Genomic DNA, 22,001 nt, shown 5'->3' with positions numbered 1-22,001 from the left:
GTCTGTAGCATAGGGGAGAGGAATGTAAAAGTGCTAAAAGTCTTGTGGGGGGGGTGTGTGTGTGGGGGGGGGGGTCATGAGTGCTGAGTAGTGAATGAGTGCAAAGTCAGTATGAGTGTGAGTTCAAGATTGGGATGGCCTGGGGGAAAAGCTTCTCTAGGTCTCTCAGTTCTGGCTTTGTGACTACATAGGCGTCTTCTTGATTTCAGCTAGAATAATCCATTGTTAGGATGAGAAGAGTCCTTCAGAATCTTTTTGGGCTCTTAGGAGTACTCTTCTGGAATAAATATATCTTGTAGAGCAGGGTTGAGTTCTTATAATTAGATTCAGCTGGGCACTACTCTCTGCAGGAGTACTACAATCTCTAACTGTGGGTTTCCCATACTGGTGATGATGCTACCAGTTAGAACACTCTCCAACAGCTGAAGTGTGAAGGCCTTCATGATGGATGTAGAAACTTTTTTGAATTTCCTTAGCTGACGAAGGAAGTAGAGTGGATTGTCTGGACTTTTTTCCAGAACATATTGAGTGTTAACAGTCCATGTTAGGTCTTCAGTAATGTGGACACCAAGGTATTTAAAACTTGTGACTCTCTCTACAGGTTGCCCTTTGATCATTAGTGGGGTGTAACTGTAGTTGCTGCTGCCTTCTGTAATCCACTACCATTTCCTTGGTTTTTTATTGATATTCAGTGTCAAGCTGTTAGATTGACACCACTGTATACCTCATCAACCTGATCCAAGTACAGCTGTTCATTGTTGTTACTAATCAGGCCCAAGATCACTGTGTCATCTGCAAACTTGATGATGGAGGTATGACTACTGTTGGCTTTGCGGTCATGTGTGTATATGTTGTGCAGCAATTGGACTCAAAACACAGCCTTGGGGAGCACCAGTGCTGATGGTTAATAGGTCAGATGTCAGACCCCCCACTCTAACCACTTGTGAGCGGTTGGAGAGGAAGTCAAATATCCAGTGACACAGGGTGGTGTTCAGTCCCTAAAGGCCTTCATCTTTGTGACCAGGGTGAGAGGTACTATCGTGTTGAATGCTGAACTAAAGTCAATGAACAGCATCCTCACATAATTCCATTCCCCTCCTCAGGTGAGTTAAGGTGGTGGTGTGCATAGGTTTGAGATGGCATCCTCTGTGTAGACCTGTTGGCTCTGTGGCAAATTGGAGGGGTAGAAGGAGGCAGAGAGGGATGAGCAGATTATGTTTTCACAAGCTTCTCAAAACCTTCATCACTTTGTAGCGTCCGGGGCTACAGGCGGTAGTCATTCAGACATGATGGACTTTTGTTTTTGGTACTGGAACAATAACAGACTGCTTTAGGCAAGGTAGGAACTGTCTCTTGAGCCAATGATGTGTTAAAGATATAAGTGAACACAGGAGCTAACTGAGCAGCGCGGATTTCAAACCCTGTTAGAAATTCCATCGGTCCAGTAGCTTTTCTACAATTAACCCTCTAAAGGCATTGCTCACATGTGAGCCTCAGAGACACAGAAGGTGCATCCTCATTTGCTTCACATGCTGCAGCTAGTTCATCAGGGAGGGGCTACTCACATTCATCATAGGAGGGACTTTTCTTTCAAAGCCAGTGATGGTTGGAGTCCTTTCCCACACTGCGTGCTGGATCACCTTCCAAGAAATCAGCTTCAACTCTGTCTCTATAAGCCGCTTAGCATCTTTAATAGCTCTAAGTAAACTATAAGATGCTTTGCAATCAAATCCGTATCCATCCCTGAAATAAGCCCAACATTATAAGTCATGGTTAGGTGTCTCTAATGCCGTTCTCACTTCTCCTATCCACCCATGGCTTCTGGTTAGGGAAGCTTGGGATCTTTACAGTTGGGATGATGGAATCAGTTAGCATATTGATGTAACTCAATATTACTTCCGTTAACTCATTGATGTCAGCAGAGGTTAGTCTTGAACATCTCCCAGTCGCGTTGCTAAGGGCGTCCCTGTAGCCTGGCTTCGATTGGTCAGTCAGCGTAGACCTCCTTAGATCACTGGGGGGTCTGTCCGACTTTCTCTGTTTGTACACATAGGCGGTAGGAGGCTGGCGGCATGATCTGATTTTCGAAAGCTGGTAGAGACTTAGAAGCTTTGTAACTGTTCTTGAACTGTATTGTAGCAGTGATCAGTGTGTTGTCACCGCGTGTAGGGAAGTGAATGTGTTGAATAAATTCAGGCATGGACGGTTCAGATGTACTTGATTGAAATCACCGGCCACAACCAAAGCTGCCCGAGCTTCCCAGTGCGTGTGTTGTTGTCCTATTTAACACTTCTTGCAATTCTGAAGGCCCTTGCAGCATCTGTGTTGGCTTGTGGAGGAATGTAGACAGCGTTGAATACTACCCGAAGTAAACTCACGGGGCAGGTAGAAGAGGGTGACAGGCGATCCTTAGATGTTCTAGATGAGGCGAGCAGGACTTTGAGGAAGGAAACGGTGACATTTCTAGGATCACACCACTTGCTGTTCGTCATGATGCAAACACGCCACCTTCGATTTTTCCAGATTCCTCAGTCCTGTCAGAAGCGAGCAGCAGAAAAACTCCACGGGGTGATGGCACTGTCGGTTACAAGTTCAGTTAGCCATGTCTCAGTGAAGCATAGAATGTTACAGTCCCTGATGTCTCTTTGAAACTGTATCCCTGCAGCTCTTGGTTCATCCATCTTGTTCACAAGGAACTGGACATTGGCTAGGAGAATGCTAGGCAGTGGAGGCCTATGAGCTCTATTCCTCAATCTGTTCACGGGCCCGGCTCGTTTTCCTGGCGTCTCCATGGTTCCCTGATGCATCTCGGAGAATCTCAGTCGGCCAGGTAGAATCGTCAATTAAAACACATCGAAACAAAAGGCAATTAATTTCCGATGTTTGGTGTACGCCATCATACATAATCAGTGCAGTGGAAAGAAGATTGCAAAAAAAATTAGGGTTAATAAAGGTAAAAGAGTAAATATATGGCTTATAAATTAAGTGAACAACCAAAAGGCATCCGAGCATTAGGCATGCATGACAACCATCCCTAATGCCATGTTTCCTAATTTCCAGACCCTGAGGGAAGCATATAAAAAGAAAATAACAGGGGCCCCAGTACTGAGCCTTGAGGCCTCCATATTTTTAACATCGTCTGGTCACACAGTCAAGCAGCACACACTCACATTTACTTGTTCACACACTCATAAGCCATCCAGTACACACACACACACACATCCACACTCATCCCTCTCTCTTGTCTGTAACATACAGGTTTCCATGACAGTAACAGACAGGAAGCAGACCCTCCACGCTCCGATCTCTTCCTGTTTCCAGATGAGAGCGGGAATTTTCAAGCAGCCCCCCCTTTCCCACACGCTACCTCCCCTCATGCCCCCCGCCCCCACCACACATGGCATACGGCGACTTCTGCATCCTGGACACGCCCACCTCTCGTACAGCAGTGAGTTTGGGCACCAATCCATGTGTGTGTGTGCTGTAAATCCCCTGACCTATTCAGGTGTGATGTATGATGTATATATGTAATGGAATTTGTGTGTGTGTGTGTGATGTATGATGTATATATAATGCCATTTGTGTGTGTGTGTGTGTGTGTGATGGATGATGTGTATATATAATGCAGTGTGTGTGTGTGATGTATGATGTATATATAATGCCATTTGTGTGTGTGTGTGATGTGTATATATAATGCCATTTGTGTGTGTGTGTGCGTGTGATGTATGATGTATATATAATGCCATTTGTGTTTGAATTGTTTAGGAGAGAGATGAGGAGCCAGTGGTGCAGATTTTGACTTCAGAACCGATTGTGCTGAAAGAGAATCACTTCAGCCAGGTGTCCTGCAGGGCGGCGCCCTTCCCCACTCCAGACGTGCGCTATCTGCTGAAGGAGATCTCACTGGTGTGGCACCTGTACGGGGGGTGGGACTTCAGCAGCAGTGTGCCTGGCTCCTCCCCTAGCCGCAGCCGGGGGTAAGACACAGCCTAGCGTTAGCGTTAGCATCAGGAGAACAGCCCCAAAACTTCACCCTAACTGAGGGTACGACACAACTAAGTGTTAGCATTAGCATTAGGGAGAACAACACCGACCTTCACCCCAACCGAGGGTTAAACACAGCCTAGTGTTAGCATTAGCATAAGGGAGACCTTCTCCCCAACCGAGGGTTAAACACAGCCTAGTGTTAGTGTAAGCATTAGGAGAATACACTCAACCTTCACCCCAACCGAGGGTTAAACACAGCCTAGTGTTAGCATTAGCATTATGGATACCTTCACCCCATCCAAGGGTAAGAAACAACCTAGTGTTAGCATTAGATAGAACACGCCAATCCTTCCTGTCCTTCCTGCTTAGGATAAGACACAACCTTAGTCTGTCCTTAGCGTTAGAATTAGAACTGTACCTAGCGTTAGCATTAGATAGATAGATAGATAGATAGATAGATACTTTATTGATCCCCAGGGGAAATTCAAGGTCTCAGCAGCATACATACAACACAAACACATTCTTTAACAGCAGAAAGAGTAATTAAAAGTATATAATATAAAAAAAAAACTAAGCAGTAAGGATAGTAGAAGATAAAGAATATACTAAATATACTAAAATACAAATTATACTAACTAACATAAATACAATATATAAAATATACTAAAATACAAATTATACTAAATCAATTCTTAAAACAGTATCCACATAGTGGTGATTAATCAATCAGAGGCTCTTGCAATGACTGAGGCAGGGACTGAGCCTGTAAGCCTGTAATGTGCATAGTAAGGTATTCTAAGGTGCTCTGTGTGAATGAGTGTCATGGTGGTAGTGCAATGGTGATAGTGGTCATGGTGATAGTGCAAATGAGTAAAATCCAACAATGCAAGAAATAAAGTAAAGGTCTATATATCTATATATTTAACTATTTAAGAAAATGTTAGTTCGGCTGTGGCATGGGGGTTATACATATGTGCTAATGTGCTAATATATAGCACGCAAAACAGTGAGGCATAAAGACAATTGGTACAAACCGGCTGAGTGGACAGACGGTACCAAACATGGAGGGGGTGAAGAGGCAGACAGACTATGCAGAGAAGTCTAGATCTCTCCTCTTCCCTTAAGTGAGGCATTGAACAGAACATTAGAACTGTCCCTAGTGTTAGCATTAGAACTGTACCTAGCGTTAGCATTATAACTGTACCTAGCGTTAGCATTAGAACTGTACCCACCGTTAGCATTAGCATTGTCCTAAGCGGTTAACATTAGAGCTGTACCCACCGTTAGCGACTAGCATTGTTCCTTCCCTTTAGACTGTATTTATCATGGACAGTAAAAGTGCAATAAATACTCATAAAGACTCGCATTTCCTATGCTCTATATGAGAAGACTCAATGCATTTCCTATGCTCTATGAGAAGACTTCAATGCATTCCCTATACTCTATATCAGTGGTTTGCGTTTCTCCAAACTGGGGAATTGTATGTGATTTGCAGTCTAGATTAAAAGACATTTTTTTGTAAAGGTATTGTGTGTGTGTGTGTGTGTGTGTGTTGTGTGTGTGTCGCGGTAATGCGTGTGTGTGTGTACTGCGATATTGTGTGTGTGTCGCGTGTGTGTGTGTTTGTGTTTGTGTTTGTGTGTGTATTATTATTATTGTAATGCGATGATATTATTGTGCGATATTATTATTAATGTGTGTGTGTGGTAATGGCTATTATTATTATTATGCGTGTATTATTAATGCACGTGATGTGGTAATACGTGTGTATTAATGATGTGTGTGTGTGTGATGTTTGGCCAACCAATAGTATGCACGTGTGTGTAGCCTGCGTGTGTGTATTATTATTATTATTATTATTATTGTGTGATGGCTACGCGCGGGGTGCGACAATGTGCTCGCGTGTGTATTATACGTGTGTGTGTGGCTCGTGTGTGTTTATTGATATTGATATTATTGGTATTATGCGATGTGCGTATTATTATTGTGTCTGCGTGTATTATGCGATATTATTATTATTATTATTATTAATACGTGATATTATTATTAATGCGATGTGTATTGTGTGTGTGCGTGTATTGATATTGGCCAATGCGATGTGTGTATGCACGTGTGTGGTAATACGCCGTATTATTATTATGCGATATTATTGTGTGTACACGCGTGTGTGTGTGGCATACTGCGATATTGTGTGTGTATTATTATTAATACGTGTGTGTATTATTATTATTGTGTTAATACGTGTGTGTGTGTGTGTGTACCGCGTGTGTATTGTCTGATGATATGCGTGTGTGTAATACGTGTGTGTGTGTGTCGTGTGTGTGGTAATTATGCGATGTGTGTGTATTATTATTAATAGTAATGCGATGTGTGTATTAATACGTGTGTGTGTGTGTAATACCGTGTGTGTGTGTGTATGCGTGTGTATTAATGCGATATGGCCAGCCAGTATGCGATAGTATTATTATTATTGGTAATGCGATGTGTATTATTATGCGATGTGTATTATGCGATGTGTGTGTGGCATCGCATTAATATTGTACTTGTATTATTATGCGATATTATTATTATGCGATATTAGTATTAGTATGCGATATTATTGTGTGTGTGTGTGTGTGTGTTAATACGTGTGTGTATGCGATATTATTATTATTATTATTATGCATTATTTAGTATTATGCGATATTATTGGCCAATAACGTCGTATTAATGCGTGTGTGTGTGTGCGATATTATGCGATGACATGCGATGTGTGTGATAATACGTGTGTGTGTGTGTGTGTAATGCGTGTGTGTTTTACATTATTATTATTATGCGATGTGTGTGTAATATTATTATGCGTGTGTGTGTGTTTGTGTGTGTGTAATACGTGTGTGTGTGTTTGTAATGTGGTATTAATACATTAATGGCCAATGGCATACACGATAGTATTGGCAATAATACGTGTATTATTAGTAATGTCACGATATTATTGTGTATTATTACCACCACGATGTGTGTGATATTAATACTGATAATGTGTGTGTAATGCGATGTGTGTGTCACGATATTATTATTGTGTGTGTGTGTGTAAAGCCAGTATACGTGTGTGGTAATGATAATGTGTGTATTATGCGTGTGTGTGGTAATTTTGCGATGTGTGTGTCGATAATACGTGTGTGTGTAATAAATACACGATGCGTTTGTGTGTGTGTGTGTGTGCGATGTGTGTGTGTATGCGTGTGTGTGTGTGTGTGTGTGTTATAGTCTTTCTGTGCATACGTGTGGGCGTGTGTGTGTGTGCGTGTGTGTGTGTGTGTGTATGTGTGTTAATGCGTGTGTGTGTGTGTGTGTAGAGTGTTCCCCATCACACACACTCCTGTCTTGACTGTGAACTTCAGCGGTGGGCGTGTGGGTGGAGGTTTGGGTCGGAACCCTGATGTGCTCATGGAAATCCAGCTGAGTAAGGTATCGTGTACACACACACACACACACACATACCACACAAACAGAAATACACACACACACAGAAATACACACATACCAACCAATGGACACACACACACACACAATAAACAATGCCAATAGCCTTACACACACCTAATCACCCAAAAAAACACACACACACTCTAATCCTAAATGGAAATTAGAAAATGAATTAGACAATGAAATTAGAAAACTTTGCTGTGTAATAATAAGAATGCACACACACACACAGGTGCGGTTCCAGCACGAGGTGTATGCGGCGCCCCCTGGTGGTCGGGACGGGCCAGAGCGGCTGCTGTCCAGGCAGGTGTTTGTGGTGCAGGAACTGGAGGTGCGAGACCGACTGGCCTCTTCCCAGATCAACAAGTTCCTCTACCTGTACTCCAGCAAGGAGCTGCCCAGGAAAGCTCACGCCAACATGGTGAGACACACACACACACACACACACACACCACACACACACATTACACACACACACACACACCTCTACCTGCAGCTGACGGTGCAGGTGGTGCACATGTCTGTGGAGGCGGAGGACTATCCTCAGGAGTGCATTCTAATGCTGTGTGTGTGTGTGTGTGTGTTTGTACATATCTGTGTGCAGCTGACGGTGCGGGTGGTGCACATGTCTGTGGAGGCGGAGGACTCTCCTCAGGAGTGCTGTCTGCGTGTGTCCCTCATGCCGCTTCGACTCAACATAGATCAGGTGAGCCCTCTCCACCAATCACAGCCACTCAGGAAGTGGCTCTCCACCAATCACAGCCACTCAGGAAGCTGACTGTAACTCCTCCCCTTCTTCCCAGGATGCACTGTTCTTCCTGAGGGATTTCTTCTGCAGTCTGGCAACCGAGGTCGAGCTTTTCTCTCCTCCTGAAGAGGGTAAGACACAGCATAGACTCAAACTTTCCTACACACACACACACACACTCCCACACACACATACACACTTAGGGGTATAACGATCGATCGATACGTATCTATGCATCGACCTAATAGCAAACGATGCGGTTGCATCGATGTGACTCATTAAGCATCGATGTGACTCATTAAGCATCAATGCATGTTTCTCTTGCCCTCCTAAACTGTAGATGGCGGCATGCAGACGTGTTGTAGTACACCTTACGTTTGAGGGTTTACGCACCTGCCTCATACACACACCAAATTACACACCTGCCTCGGCTTCTAGTCGCCGCCAGAGTAACAGAACTTTTGTAGCAAAGGAGTAGTAGATGTAGCCTGTAGCTCTGATAGCAGCTTAGAGAATATACACTCACTCCGTTGATAAGCAACTCTCAGATTGCATTACTTATTAGCTTAGCCTACATCCGGAGTAGAACCACATGCTTGGGTTCAGCTGACGCTGTGTATCTGACTGTGATCATCCAGAACTGTACAATAATAAAATTCTTCCCCCAATGAGTAGGGGTGTCACGATTCTCCAAATCCTCGATTCGATTAGATTTTCTATCTTTTTTTTTAATATAACTGTTAATGCATTCCTTAGATGTTATTTACTCTTTTTGGCCTTTTTTCCTTTTCAGTTTCGGGGGGCTTTTATTTTGAAACAGCTTTTATTTTGAAACCGTTCCAAAGGGGTGAGGTTTTAATGTAAACAGAACTAACATTAGGCTAAAACAGAGACGTGAACATAGTGAAATGAAACAACACAGAATGATAATTAGATTGTTTCAGCACACTCCGAAGAGACCCAAGGTTAGTGTTCATGGAATATGTACAATGTGCATTTTAAGCCTTAAAGTAACTTTGGACTGTAACTAGATCACCTTTTCACTTGCTAAATTGAGTAGGCTAAGTTAGTTTTAATTGACATGAATGAATTAATACTTCCACACCGGTGATTTCAAAGTAGCAAGAGGGGCTTTGATTTCGGTAGGTTGATGTGTATACTTTAACTGGCTGCAGCCTAAAATTAGAGGAATGTTGACGCTGCAGTTCAGCACGTGCGTGTGTGTTTGTGCGTCTTGGCATACATGCTGGACGTGACATTGGGGGTGTGGCTGCATCGTCGATTCTACTTTTAAGTTTGTAGTTCGAGATTGAGATGTAATTTCGATCGATTTCGATATAAAATCGTAATCGTGACACCCTTACCTATGAGCCTATTAGTAACGAAGTTCGATCTGCGCAAATATCAATAGCCATCAACATAAAACATAGCAACCAACAACATTTTTTTTTAAATGTAGTAGGCCTATCTAATGCTACAGTATGTGGCAATTGCAAGAAAACGAGTGAAAACAGTTCCTTTGGTCAGGCAAGTGCATGTGTCGTTTATTAAACTGACAGGAGAACTCTGAATCAATAACAGCGCTGTCCATCAACAAACACAGCATAGAGCAGGAGTGGCTAACGCTAACCAGTCCAGCATAGAGCAGGGGTGGCTAACCAGTCCAGCATAGAGCAGGGGTGGCTAACGCTAACCAGTCCAGCATAGAGCAGGGGTTGGATAACCAGTCCAGCATAGAGCAGGGGTGGCTAACCAGTCCAGCATAGAGCAGGGGTGGCTAACCAGTCCAGCATAGAGCAGGGGTGGCTAACAGATAGATAGATAGATAGATAGATAGATAGATACTTTATTGATCCCTAGGGGAAATTCAAGGTCACAGTAGCATACAGACAACATACACACACACATTCACTAACAGCAGAAAGTAATTAAAAGTATATAATATAAAAAACACAACTAAGCAATAAGGACTGTAGAAGATAAAGAATATACTAAATATACTAAAATACAAATTATACTAAATAAAACTTAATCTAAGTCGATTCTAAAAAACAGTATGCACATAGTGGGTGATTAATCAATCAGGTGCTTGCAATGACTGAAGCAGGGACTGAGCCTGTGGTCCCTCTGTGCATAAGCTAAGGTAAGGTGCTCTTTGTGAATGAGTGTCATGGTGATGGTGCAAATGAGTAAGTCAAACAGTGCAACAGTGCAAGAATAAAGTCTATATATCTATGTATAAATAACTATATTAAGAAAGGTGTAAGTGTGGTCACAATTCGGCTGTAGCATGGAGGGAGGGGTTGTGCATATGTGCTAATAAAGCACGCAAACAGTGAGGCAGAAGACAATGGTAAAATGGCTAGTGGACAGACAGTTCAAGACATGGAGGTGGTGAAAAGGCAGACAGACTATGCGGAGAAGTCTATTTCTCCTCTTCCCTTAAGTGATGCATTGAACAGTTCAATGGCCCTGGGGATGAATGACTTCCTCAGTCTGTCTGTTGTGCAAGGCAGTGAGCAAAGTCTCCAGCTGATCAGGCTCTTCTGCTTAACAATAGTGCTGTGGAGTGGATGACACTCATTGTCCAAGATGTTGATCAGTTTGTTCAGGGTCCTTTTGTCAGATATTGAAGTGATGTTCCTGATAGACCCCACAATTGCAGTATCGTCAGAAAACTTCTGCATGTGGCATGACTCAGTGTTATAGCAGAAGTCAGATGTGTACAAGGTGAACAGGACTGGAGAGAGCACAGTTCCTGTGACGCTCGGTGCTGCTGATCACAGTGTCAGAGAGAGGCGGTTCTTCAGTCTGACGAACTGTGGTCGCTCCGTCCAGGTAATCTGTGATCCAGGTGGCGCCCACACCCATCTGCAGAGCTTGTCTCCCAGTCTGAGGGGTTGGATGGTGTTAAAAGCACTTGAGAAATCAAAGAACATGATTCTCACAGCACTTTTCCCCTTGTCCAGGTGAGAATGTGTCCTGTGTAGAAGATAAGTGATGGCATAGATCACGCCACTTTCTCCTCATTGATGCAAACTGTAACGGGTCTAGTGCATGGTGTACCTGGGGTCTGAGCATACCTAAGACCAGTCGCTCCATTGTCTTTATCACATGTGATGTTAGAGCGACAGGTTTGTAGTCATTAAGCTCACTAGGATGTGGCTTTTTAGGGACAGGGGTGAGACATGATGTCTTCCACAGTGTTGGAACTTGTCCAAGGCGTAGACTCAGATTGAAGATGTGCTTCAGTGGCTCCCCCAGCTCAGCAGCACAGGCCTTGAGTAGCCTTGGACACAGTCTGTCAGGCCCCGCTGCCTTTCTCGTGTTCAGTTTCTTTAGTTTAGCGCTCACTTGTTTTCCTGTGATGATGGGGGGTGTAAGGGGAGGGGGAGGGGTGCATCTGGGATCTGTGTGTCTGATGGCAGTTGACTGAGGTCGTTGTCGCCTCATTGTCCGTGATCGCCGTGTGGGGGAGGGGTGCAATATCCAGTGATGGTGGGGGTGGGGGTACGATAGCCTGTGATGGTGGAGGTGCGTGTTGCACTGGTATTGAGGGGGTGTGGGGGTGGGGGCTTGTCAAGGATGTGGTCGTGGACGCCTCAGCAGGCACAGGCAAGGAGGCGTCAGGCGGGGGCAGGACTGGAGGTGGTGATGGTTTAGGTCGTTGGATGTCATTGGGATGCAGAGCTGGAGAGACTGGGATGCTGGGAGGAGGGGATAGGGCAGGCACGCAAAAAAGAGCAGTGCCTGAGTCTGCAGGGGGTGGTGGACAGACCACTCCCATTGGAGCTGGAGCAGGGCAGTCCAACCTGTTGTAGAAGTGGTTCAGCTGGTTTGCTCTGTCCAGGTCCCCCTCCAGAGCTGCTGCTCTTCTTCCGGCCAGTGATAACCTTCATGCCGTCCCATGACTCCTTTATGTTGTTTTCCTGCAACTTCTGTTCCACCTTCCTTCTGTAGTCCTCCTTAGCCTCCTTCAGCTTGACTTTGAGTTCCCCTTGCACGCGCCTCAGCTCTGCCATGTCCCCCTCTCTGTACGCCATCTTTTTCCTATTAAGAAGGGTCTTGACATTGCTGGTTATCCAAGGCTTGTTATTGGGAAAGCAGCATGCAGTTCTGGTGGGAACAACAATGTTCATACAGAAATTCAGGTAGTCAGTTGTGCACTGTGTGACCTTCTCTAAGTCCTCTCCATTCTGTAACACACTCCAGTCAGTGCACTCAAAGCAGTCTCTCAGAGCCTCATCCGCTTCAGGTGTCCACTTTCTGAAGGTGCGTGTGGCAGCTGGTAGCCTCTGTACTTTGGGCTTGTACATTGGCTGGAGATGAATGAGGTTGTGGTCTGACTTTCCCAGAGGGGGAAGGGGGTTTGCACTGTATGCATCTCTCACGTTTGCATACATGAGGTCTATTGTCCTGTTTTTCCTTGTAGGGCAGTCAACAAACTGGTAGAAATTTGTGAGTGTGGAATCCAGTGTTATGTGATTGAAGTCACCAGAGATCACAAAAAAGGCATCACTGTGTTGGGTTTGAAGTCTTGCGATTGTGGAGTGGATGACGTCACATGCTGTATCCAGGAGAGCTCGAGGTGGAACGTAAACACAGACAGCAATTGCGTGCGAGAACTCCATCGGCATGTAGTACGGACGGAGACTAACCGCTAATAACTCTACATCCTTGCAGCATACAGTTTCCTTCACTGTAACATGTCCGGGGTTGCACCATCTATTGTTTATGTACAGCACCAGTCCACCTCCCTTCTTTTTGCCAGAAAGTTTACAGTCTCTTTCCAAACGAGCTACACTGAAGCCGGGCAGCTCAACGTTAAAAGTTGTTAGCCACGTCTCCGTAACGCATAGCAAACTACATTCCCTGTATAATCTCTGGTTTCTTACCAGGGCAGCCAGTTCGTCTTGTTAGCCAGCGAGTTCACGTTTCCCATCCCAATCGATGGAACTGAGGGCTTGTATCTCCATTTCTTCTCCTGACGCCTCATCTTTACTTTATCTCCCGCTCTGCAACCCCGAAAGCACCACAGTTCCTCTGGGATGTTGTCGCGAACACAGCCTGCATTCCGTCGTAGTGCGATCAGCTGATTCCTTCTGTACACAAGTTTGCTCCCGCTGGAGCGTTGTAATATGTCCGTATCCATAGGATAGAATAAAAACACTCCTCAAAGTGTGTAAAAATCCAAAAAGTTGAGAAGTAAAAAGTAAGCAAAAAATGTTATGCACGGTATGCTCTGCGCTCGCCACAAGGTTGCTCTTGGTTGAGGTGACGTCCCAAAGATTTGTGTTGTGCTTGCCGCTGGGCTCAGCGCAAAATACCAACGACTCACAGCATGACAATTGAACTTTGACCGCGGCACGCGCAAGAGCGGCAAAGCGGCAAAATGACACTTGCGCTGCGCTTTGCTGAGCGCAGCGGCAGACCAGTTCTTGCGCACGCAAGCCACACACACCACAACACACACTATAATGCATTTCATAGTGCAAGCCATTGACTATAATGCATTTCATAGCGCAAGCCATTGACTAGGATGCATTTCATACCGCATGCCATTGACTATAGTGCATTTCATAGCGCATGCCATTGACCATTATGCATCTCATGGCCCAAGCCATCGACTATAATGCATTTCATAGCGCAAGCCATTGACTATGATGCATTTTGTAGCGCATGCCATTGACTATAATGCATTTCATAGCGCAAGCCATTGACTATAGTGCATTTCATAGCGCATGCCATTGACTATGATGCATTTCGTAGCGCATGCCATCGACTATAGTGGATTTCATAGCGCAAGCCATTGACTATGATGCATTTCATAGCGCATGCCATTGACTAGTGCATTTCATAGCGCAAGCCATCGACTATAATGCATTTCATAGCGCATGCCATCAACTATAATGCATTTCATAGCGCATGCCGTGTGTAATGGAACAGGCCCTTAATGCATCTAGCTAGTGACAGGACGTTTTAGGGGGGGAAAAACAAACTCTGTGTAGCCTACCTCATTCCACAGTCAGTGTTCAGTATTTGGCCTATAATTTACTCTATAATGAATATGAATATATATATGTGTGTGTGTGTGAATGTCGTGTGTGAATGTCTTGTGTGTGTGTGTGTTACAGCCTTGTGTGTATCCATGAAGAGACCAGCTGGTTCAGATGTTTCCTGCAGCTTTTCTAAACATTCGAGCCAGGACCCCGCCCCCATCATCTCAATGCCAACACAGGGCTCGGCCAATCAGAATGGCCTCAGCGAGTCCAGTGGGAAGGACTCTGAGCGAGAACCCGCCTCCTCAGTCTTCACTGACCAACCAATCTTCTTCAGGTAGAACCTCAATTCGCAACATAAATGAGACAGCAACAGCGGGCTCAACAGAGGGCTTGAGTCTGGAGAATGACAGGAAGTGAGTGGGAGAGAGAGTCGGGGTGGGATCCGGAAAGGACCACGGGGCAGGAATCGAACCCGGGTCGCCGGCGTATGGTGCAGGTGCCCCAGCCAGTTGCGCCACAGCTGGGGCGAGTCTAGGGGTTTTTAATACAAAAATAGAGTTTGGAATAACTAAGAATAAGCTAGAAAATGCAATTCCAGGGAATTACCATTGCATGTAAATGCAAAAAAGCTGCTGTGTATAACATTAAATTACTTACAGTATGATTATTCAGATTACATAGACGTGTCCAGTATTCTTGAAAACCACTTACTTGATTAGATGTTAGCTTACAGTCAGTATATATATATATACAGAACTTGATAATGGCAATCATATTATCCTAAGACAGATCTATTTATCAGAGGTAATTCTGAAATGGCAGCAAGAGCTAGAGGTCTCAGTTAATTGTAATAAATAGGTCACTTTTGATGGTGATATAGACTGAAGAACATGATTCAGCCCTTCAGATGATCAGTTTTAGACAGAACTTAGGTTAGAATCTTAATTTTCACACAGCACAGCTCAGGTCTAAAAACAAAGGTCTAACAGCACAGCTAAGTTTCACAGATGTCACAGCACAGGTATGATTCAAATGTATGCATGCTTCATGGCGTATGCATGCGTAGCGGAACAAGTCAGAGCCGGGGCGGGGCACATGACCGGGCCCTTTATTAAACTCATAACATAAGTTTACAACATAGGCTACACATGCCCGTAACAGCGGGTCTTACAAGCGTCAGCGCCACGGAGAGCAACTATGTAATTTTGAAGTCCATCGAACGTACATGAAGTGTAACCAAGAGAACAACAACAAAAACATTAGGCTACATGACCCCTAATAATAAAACAAAAATATCGCAGCACTATTTGAAGGGCATACTGACGAACCTTGCGCTCCGCAAACTCGTCCACGATGCTCTGTGTATGTCCATTTTCTTTGCTCTCTCATTCTCTATGGACAACATGGCAAGTCCACTCAGTCTCTCCTAGAGCCCGACCGATTTATCGGCGGGCCGATATTAGGCATTTTCCAAACTATCGGTATCGGCATTATAATGGCCGATAAATGAATATTTTAAAAAAAATAAAACGATCGAAACACCCTTCAACCATGTCATGAGTGTTGGCGTTGTATAGTTTGTCCACCAGAGGGCACTCTACAACCGTCCCTGCTGGCAACACTCGTGTATAACGGCCACACATCCTGCAACCTGCTGATCCAGCCAGAGTCGGGCAGAGAGAACCAGTTATCCGAAAGTGAGATCATCAGTGAAGTGTGTTCATGGTGATTTCGTCACGAGACATATATTGCTTGAATAACAATTAAAAAGAACATCCCCATCAGTTCTCTTAACTCAAATAAGCATGACAAAATTCATTGAAAACAATGTCCAGTTTTGCTGCTGTTAAATAAGCCGAGAGTGAAGCGAGGAATTAGCTAGTAATTACCTTACGTTTTGTTACAGTGTAGTTGACTGTCTGTCCTTTTTAACTTTTGACAATGTGACTGAAGATGTATTTCTTTAATAAGCGTGACAGTTATAGCAGTGAGAAGTATCATCTCTCCCCAGCCTGTTATTTTGAAAGCGTATGTTTTACAATTTGCAGTATGACATTATCTATTGCTAAATTATGGCTCATCATAGACTAGCTAACCACAAAGCTAGCTAATGCCATGAATATCAGTGGAAGACCGCTAACGTTAACATTAATGAGCTTGGAAACCACAACGAACTTATTCTGCCTAAATAAAGTAATGATTACTGTATTTATAACTAGTATATCTGTAGTTACAGTCCCTGCATTGTAAAATGTAAGTTAGGCGTGCAAGGAGTGAACATTTAGACATAGAGAGAAAAAGTATCAAGCGTAGCTTGTGCAAAAGCGTAGCTTGTGCATGAAAGTTAGCTTTTTCTTTTACACGCAGTGTGAAATCCAATGACGCCAAGTGTGCGTTTCAGACTGTCGTTCAGTGCGCAGCATTAACGAGTTACATAATGGATTTAGATCACTAAATAGTAGGTTTTAGAAGGCAGGCAGCAACTGATGATTGAAAATGGTTTGATGTAGCTTGATGCAAATAATTTTAAAAGTGCAGGTAAAGGGATAAGCAAGCTGACATTGTAATTATAAGGCTTATAAGGCAATAGGGACTAATTATTACACACGCACACTCAAACATTTAGGAGTGACCTTTATCTTGTTTAATGATTAATACAAATGATGATGATAGTAATAATGTCATCATTATTTTTTGTAGTTATTAAGTCTTAGTTATATTTATAAAGCTTACCAAGTATTTTAATACTGGTAACTTTGATTTGGTTGTTGTTGTTATTGTGTTTTTGTTCTAAGTTTCATATCTTAAGTTTCTATTTTTATACATTTTATTTATCAGATGTTCCTCTGTTCCACTGTGACAATATTATTTAAAAATAAACTTTAGGCAAAAGTTTGTTTTTAAAATGCATTATCATATTATTTTAGTCAATACTCATAAATAACTACAAATAACTAATGTTGGGAAATCTGTTTTGTTTAAGCGTTTCTGAAAAAAAATATATATCGGCCGATATATCGGAATATCGGATTTTTAAATCAACAAATATTTGTATCGGTATCGGCCTTCAAAATCCTTTATCGGTCGGGCTCTAGTCTCTCCTGTCCCACTGTGCTCCTCAAGTGGTTTTTAATGATCTTTAACTTGGAGAATGAGCGCTCAGAGGTTGCAACGGTGACGGAAGAGTCAAAAATAAAATTAGGCCGGGTGCAAATCTCACTGAATGCAGAAGTTACTGCTGGGTGGTTGCATTGGCGGCCGAGGGGGCTTCAGGGCTCAAGCCCCGAATCTCTTTTAAAAGCCCGAATCTTTGTATGTGTTTTCAATTTCCAACGATTCTAATTTAACTTCCCTCGGTTTCTCTATAAATGTTACAAAATGTAGCCTACTATTACTGAGCAAATATCCCTTACTTTTCAAAGCCCAATATTGACAGATAATCTGATTTCCCACACGATGAGTTTAGGCAATGCCAGAGCCTAGATGTAGTGGTTTACGCCATAAACCTGGCAGGAAAGTTCAGAGCGGGCGCAGTCAGTTTAAACAGCAAGCCGGTAAGAAAAAACTATTGTCAAGACATTAGGCAATTAGGCAACTGTACCTCGAATACAAAATAAACTTCAGAAAGACAGAAAGTTTGTTGTTCTGTAGTCTGTATTCTGTAGTCTCAATGACCGAATCAGTAGATATACCTGTTGTCAGTTGAGTTCGCTCAATTAATTTATTGTAGGCTAGTAGCCTAGGCAAATATGAAACGGAGATGTAACGTGGCTACCGGGCGGGATTTTGAACTTGCATGTTTCATGCATTTTAGGGCAAAAATACCATGGGATTGATGTGTTCTCCATTTGAGGAACGTGAATCAATTGGCGGACGCAGACAGACAGCTCAAGACACAGAGAGTATATAGGCCTAGGTTAGGCTACTTTCACTTTCTAGAGCCGATTCATTAGGCTAATGTGAAAAGATGCTTCATACCAAAACAACGCATCAAACATTATCAAATGTATCATGACGGTTGTCACAAAGACTTTGTAAATTTGCACATCGTGAAAGTTCAATATGAGAGTTAAAATAAAGCCAGTCATACAGCAGAACATTTTATTCAATATTTTACACCTACTAAATCATCAAAGTAAATTTCAACACTTTTCAGCAACCGTGAGTCATAACTCGGCCCTGACTGGGGCAACCTATAAGCCTAATACGCCCCACTCTGATGAAAATGATTGAAAAGAAACCGCTTGCATGATCTTAGTTCCTCCCGGCCTTGTGCCGCGGAAGAGGCCCCGTCCCACCTTACCCAGAGGTGGGGGGGGCCGCACCGGGCCCCTAAGGTGTCCTTGGGGGCGGCCGCGACCCTCAAGTCTGCCCCTGTGCTTCATATAGTTGTCGGCATAGTCCCTCCTGCAACAATATAATACTCAGAATGTCTCAGTGTAGATCTCAGATCTACGCCTATAGTTCAAAGGTATGTGCAGATATGTTGAGATATGGTCACATGTTTTAGGAATTAATGTCAGCTTATGTATGGTTGGCAGGATGTGCACACAGACAGGCACACACGCAATGTAATAATGACATCACCACACTGGTCTGGTCTGGTCCCTAAAAAGACAAAAAGCAAACAAGTTAGAGTTATACCAAAAACATGGAATGTGTACAATTGTTCAATACAACTTAGATATTTGCTAGGTTGTTGCACCATAAATCTGTAATGGTAGTTAAACATACTCAGCCTATAGTATTTCACCGCAAAACAAAAAGCAACATTTTGTGTTTTATTCATTTCTGTTTTAGGATAGTTGATAGCCAAACAGTTTAAAGTAAACAGCTTAGAACACTTTGTAGGCAAAGGGTGTGTTGTTGCTGTTGATAATCATAAACTGAGTCTTAAGGATGGACCATTCTGATATCTTGATAACCTACACTATAGCTTACAGCTTGCTAGGTCTGTTATCCACATTTTTTCTACAGATTACGATGTAGGCCTACTTTAGGATGTAGCCTACAACAACTGGGAAGCTTTAATTTATAGGCCAGAATAATGCAGAAATGAGTAGCCTAGGCCAAGTAAACATACTCAGTAGCTATGTTGACAGCACAAACGTTATACCTCAACTTCTGTAGTGTGTTTTAACAATACTTTGGTCATATGGTCCGTTTCCAAACAGTAAGATTTTCATCAGGTCCCTTTCCACAGGTTATCAAGAGCCAAATAGTATAACGCTAGTTAAAACGCCACTGGTTAGTGAGCAAAATGTAACGCTAACGCCAGTGCTTAGCTGGGGAGCATATTTGAATGTCGCTAGCTAACGCTTATCGTAAAACCTACAGCTAACCGGTCAATTTAAAGTGACGACTTATTAACGTTGTTTAGGTGGGTTTCCTAACTTTCCTTACATAATAAATATCAACGGATAAGTGCTAACGTTAGAACTTCCTAGTTTGGCTACTTGTGACCTATCATTTCATACATAGCCTAGAATGCTACATAACATAATGTTTGATGACATAAATAAGTATAGTATATACACTCTTTTGATCCCGTGAGGGAAATTTGGTCTCTGCATTTATCCCAATCCGTGAATTAGTGAAACAGACACAGCACACAGTGTACACACAGCGAGGTGAAGCACACACTAATCCCGGGCGCGAGTGAGCTGCCTGCACCAACAGCGTGCTCGGGAGCAGTGAGGGGGTTAGGTGCCTTGCTCAAGGGCACTTCAGCCAGGCCTACTGGTCGGGGTTCGAACCGGCAACCCTCGGTTACAGGTCCAAGTGCTAACCAGTAGGCCGCGGCTGTCCCTTTGAGTCAAGCCACCAAAACCGAACACTTTACCTTGTCTGTAATTAGAGAAATGTGCCTCTGAAGGAGAGTTTTACGAGCAAATAAAGTGACCAGCACACAGGCTTAAGACGTTCAGAAGATTCACAGCTTCAGCCAGCAGTAGCTTCTAGCTCGCGTTCAACTGTTGATTGCTTTCAGCTGGAGGTCACGCCATAATGCTAAAGTTACCGCCACGGCGGTCAATATTAAGTCAATGGGAATTTATTGCTCTTTTATCGTAAATATCTCAAAAGTATAAAGTTCACAAATGTAAAAAATTACTTTGTACAATTGTCCGTTACAAGACCTTTGTAGGAGTGTTTTGAATGGCGTCAAACGGTTCAGTGGTTTTAGTGTCATTAAACGTCAAATTTGGTCGGAAGAAGAATAATAATAACAGATAATAAGAAGAACAGTGATAATAGTCCACTGCATTTACATGCAATGCAATAATAATAATAATATGAAGAAGAAGCCAGGAGATTTCAAGATGGTGGATTCCATCCACTAGAATTAGATCATTACGTTAGCCGTTAGCGCATCTGGATGTTTGATCATTACGTTAGCCGTTAGCGCATCTGGATGTTTGATCATTACGTTAGCCGTTAGCGCATCTGGATGTTTGATCATTACGTTAGCCGTTAGCGCATCTGGATGTTTGATCATTACGTTAGCCGTTAGCGCATCTGGATGTTTGATCATTAGTTAATCATAATAATCATAATAAATTAGATCCGTTTCTTCCTTTATTCTCTTTCCAGAGAGTTCCGTTTCACCTCTGATGTGCCAATTCGGCTGGACTACCATGGTAAACACGTAGCCATGGAACAGGTACACACACACACACACACACACACACACACACACACAACCATGGTAAACACGTAGCCATGGAACAGGTACACACACACACACACACTACCATGGTAAACACGTAGCCATGGAACAGATACACACACACACTACACACACACGCTTTTACCTCACCATGGTAAACACAGCCATGGAACAAAAGGTACACACACACACACACACACACAACCAGACGTAGCCATGGAACAGGTACACACACACACACACACACACACTACCATGGTAAACACGTAGCCATGGAACAGGTACACACACACACACACACACACTACCATGGTAAACACGTAGCCATGGAACAGGTACACACACTACACACACACACACACACACTACCATGGTAAACACGTAGCCATGGAACAGGTACACACACACACACACACACACACACACACACACTACCAAATTAAACACGTAGCCATGGAACAGGTACACACACACACACACACACACTACCATGGTAAACACGTAGCCATGGAACAGGTACACACACACACACACACACACACTACACACACACACACACTACACACACACACACACTACCATGGTAAACACGTAGCCATGGAACAGGTACACACACACACACACACACTACCATGGTAAATACGTAGCCATGGAACAGGTACACACACTACACACACACACACACACACACACACACACACTACCATTGTAAACATGTAGCCATGGAACAGGTACACACACTACACACACACACACACACACACACATACACACACACACACACACACACACTACCATGGTAAACAAGAGCCATGGAACAGGGTAACCACTACACACACCCACAACAAACACACTACCATGGTAAACCACGTAGCCATGGAACAGGTGACACACACTACACACACACACACACACACACACACTACCATGGTAAACACGTAGCCATGGAACAGGTACCACAAACTACACACGCACACACACATGCACACACACACTACACACACACCATGGTAGTTCATACAATGCAACACACACTACAACACACACTACTGCAAACATTTATACAACACAACACACACTACTTCACACATGGTTGTGTGTGTATGTGTATGTATCGCAATTTTATGGTGTT

The 22,001-nt window shown here is 43.4% G+C and overlaps 1 protein-coding gene across 1 annotated transcript in view; it reads left to right on the top strand.

Moving 5' to 3' along the window:
* The window catches only part of atg2b (autophagy related 2B), a 154,532-nt gene that overhangs the window by 121,624 nt on the left and 10,907 nt on the right, over positions 1 to 22,001 (top strand). Inside the window, 9 exon segments of the mRNA XM_048249342.1 lie at positions 3,272 to 3,333; positions 3,336 to 3,448; positions 3,766 to 3,977; positions 7,323 to 7,434; positions 7,685 to 7,873; positions 8,057 to 8,158; positions 8,256 to 8,331; positions 14,335 to 14,536; positions 20,794 to 20,863. Coding sequence (XP_048105299.1) covers positions 3,272 to 3,333; positions 3,336 to 3,448; positions 3,766 to 3,977; positions 7,323 to 7,434; positions 7,685 to 7,873; positions 8,057 to 8,158; positions 8,256 to 8,331; positions 14,335 to 14,536; positions 20,794 to 20,863 — 1,138 coding nt within the window.

Source organism: Alosa alosa, chromosome 1 (genome assembly GCF_017589495.1).
Source record: "Alosa alosa isolate M-15738 ecotype Scorff River chromosome 1, AALO_Geno_1.1, whole genome shotgun sequence".
Classification (NCBI taxonomy): domain Eukaryota; kingdom Metazoa; phylum Chordata; class Actinopteri; order Clupeiformes; family Clupeidae; genus Alosa; species Alosa alosa.
The sequence above is the reverse complement of the archived record's forward strand: the minus strand, read 5'-3'. Positions and strand labels throughout refer to the sequence as shown.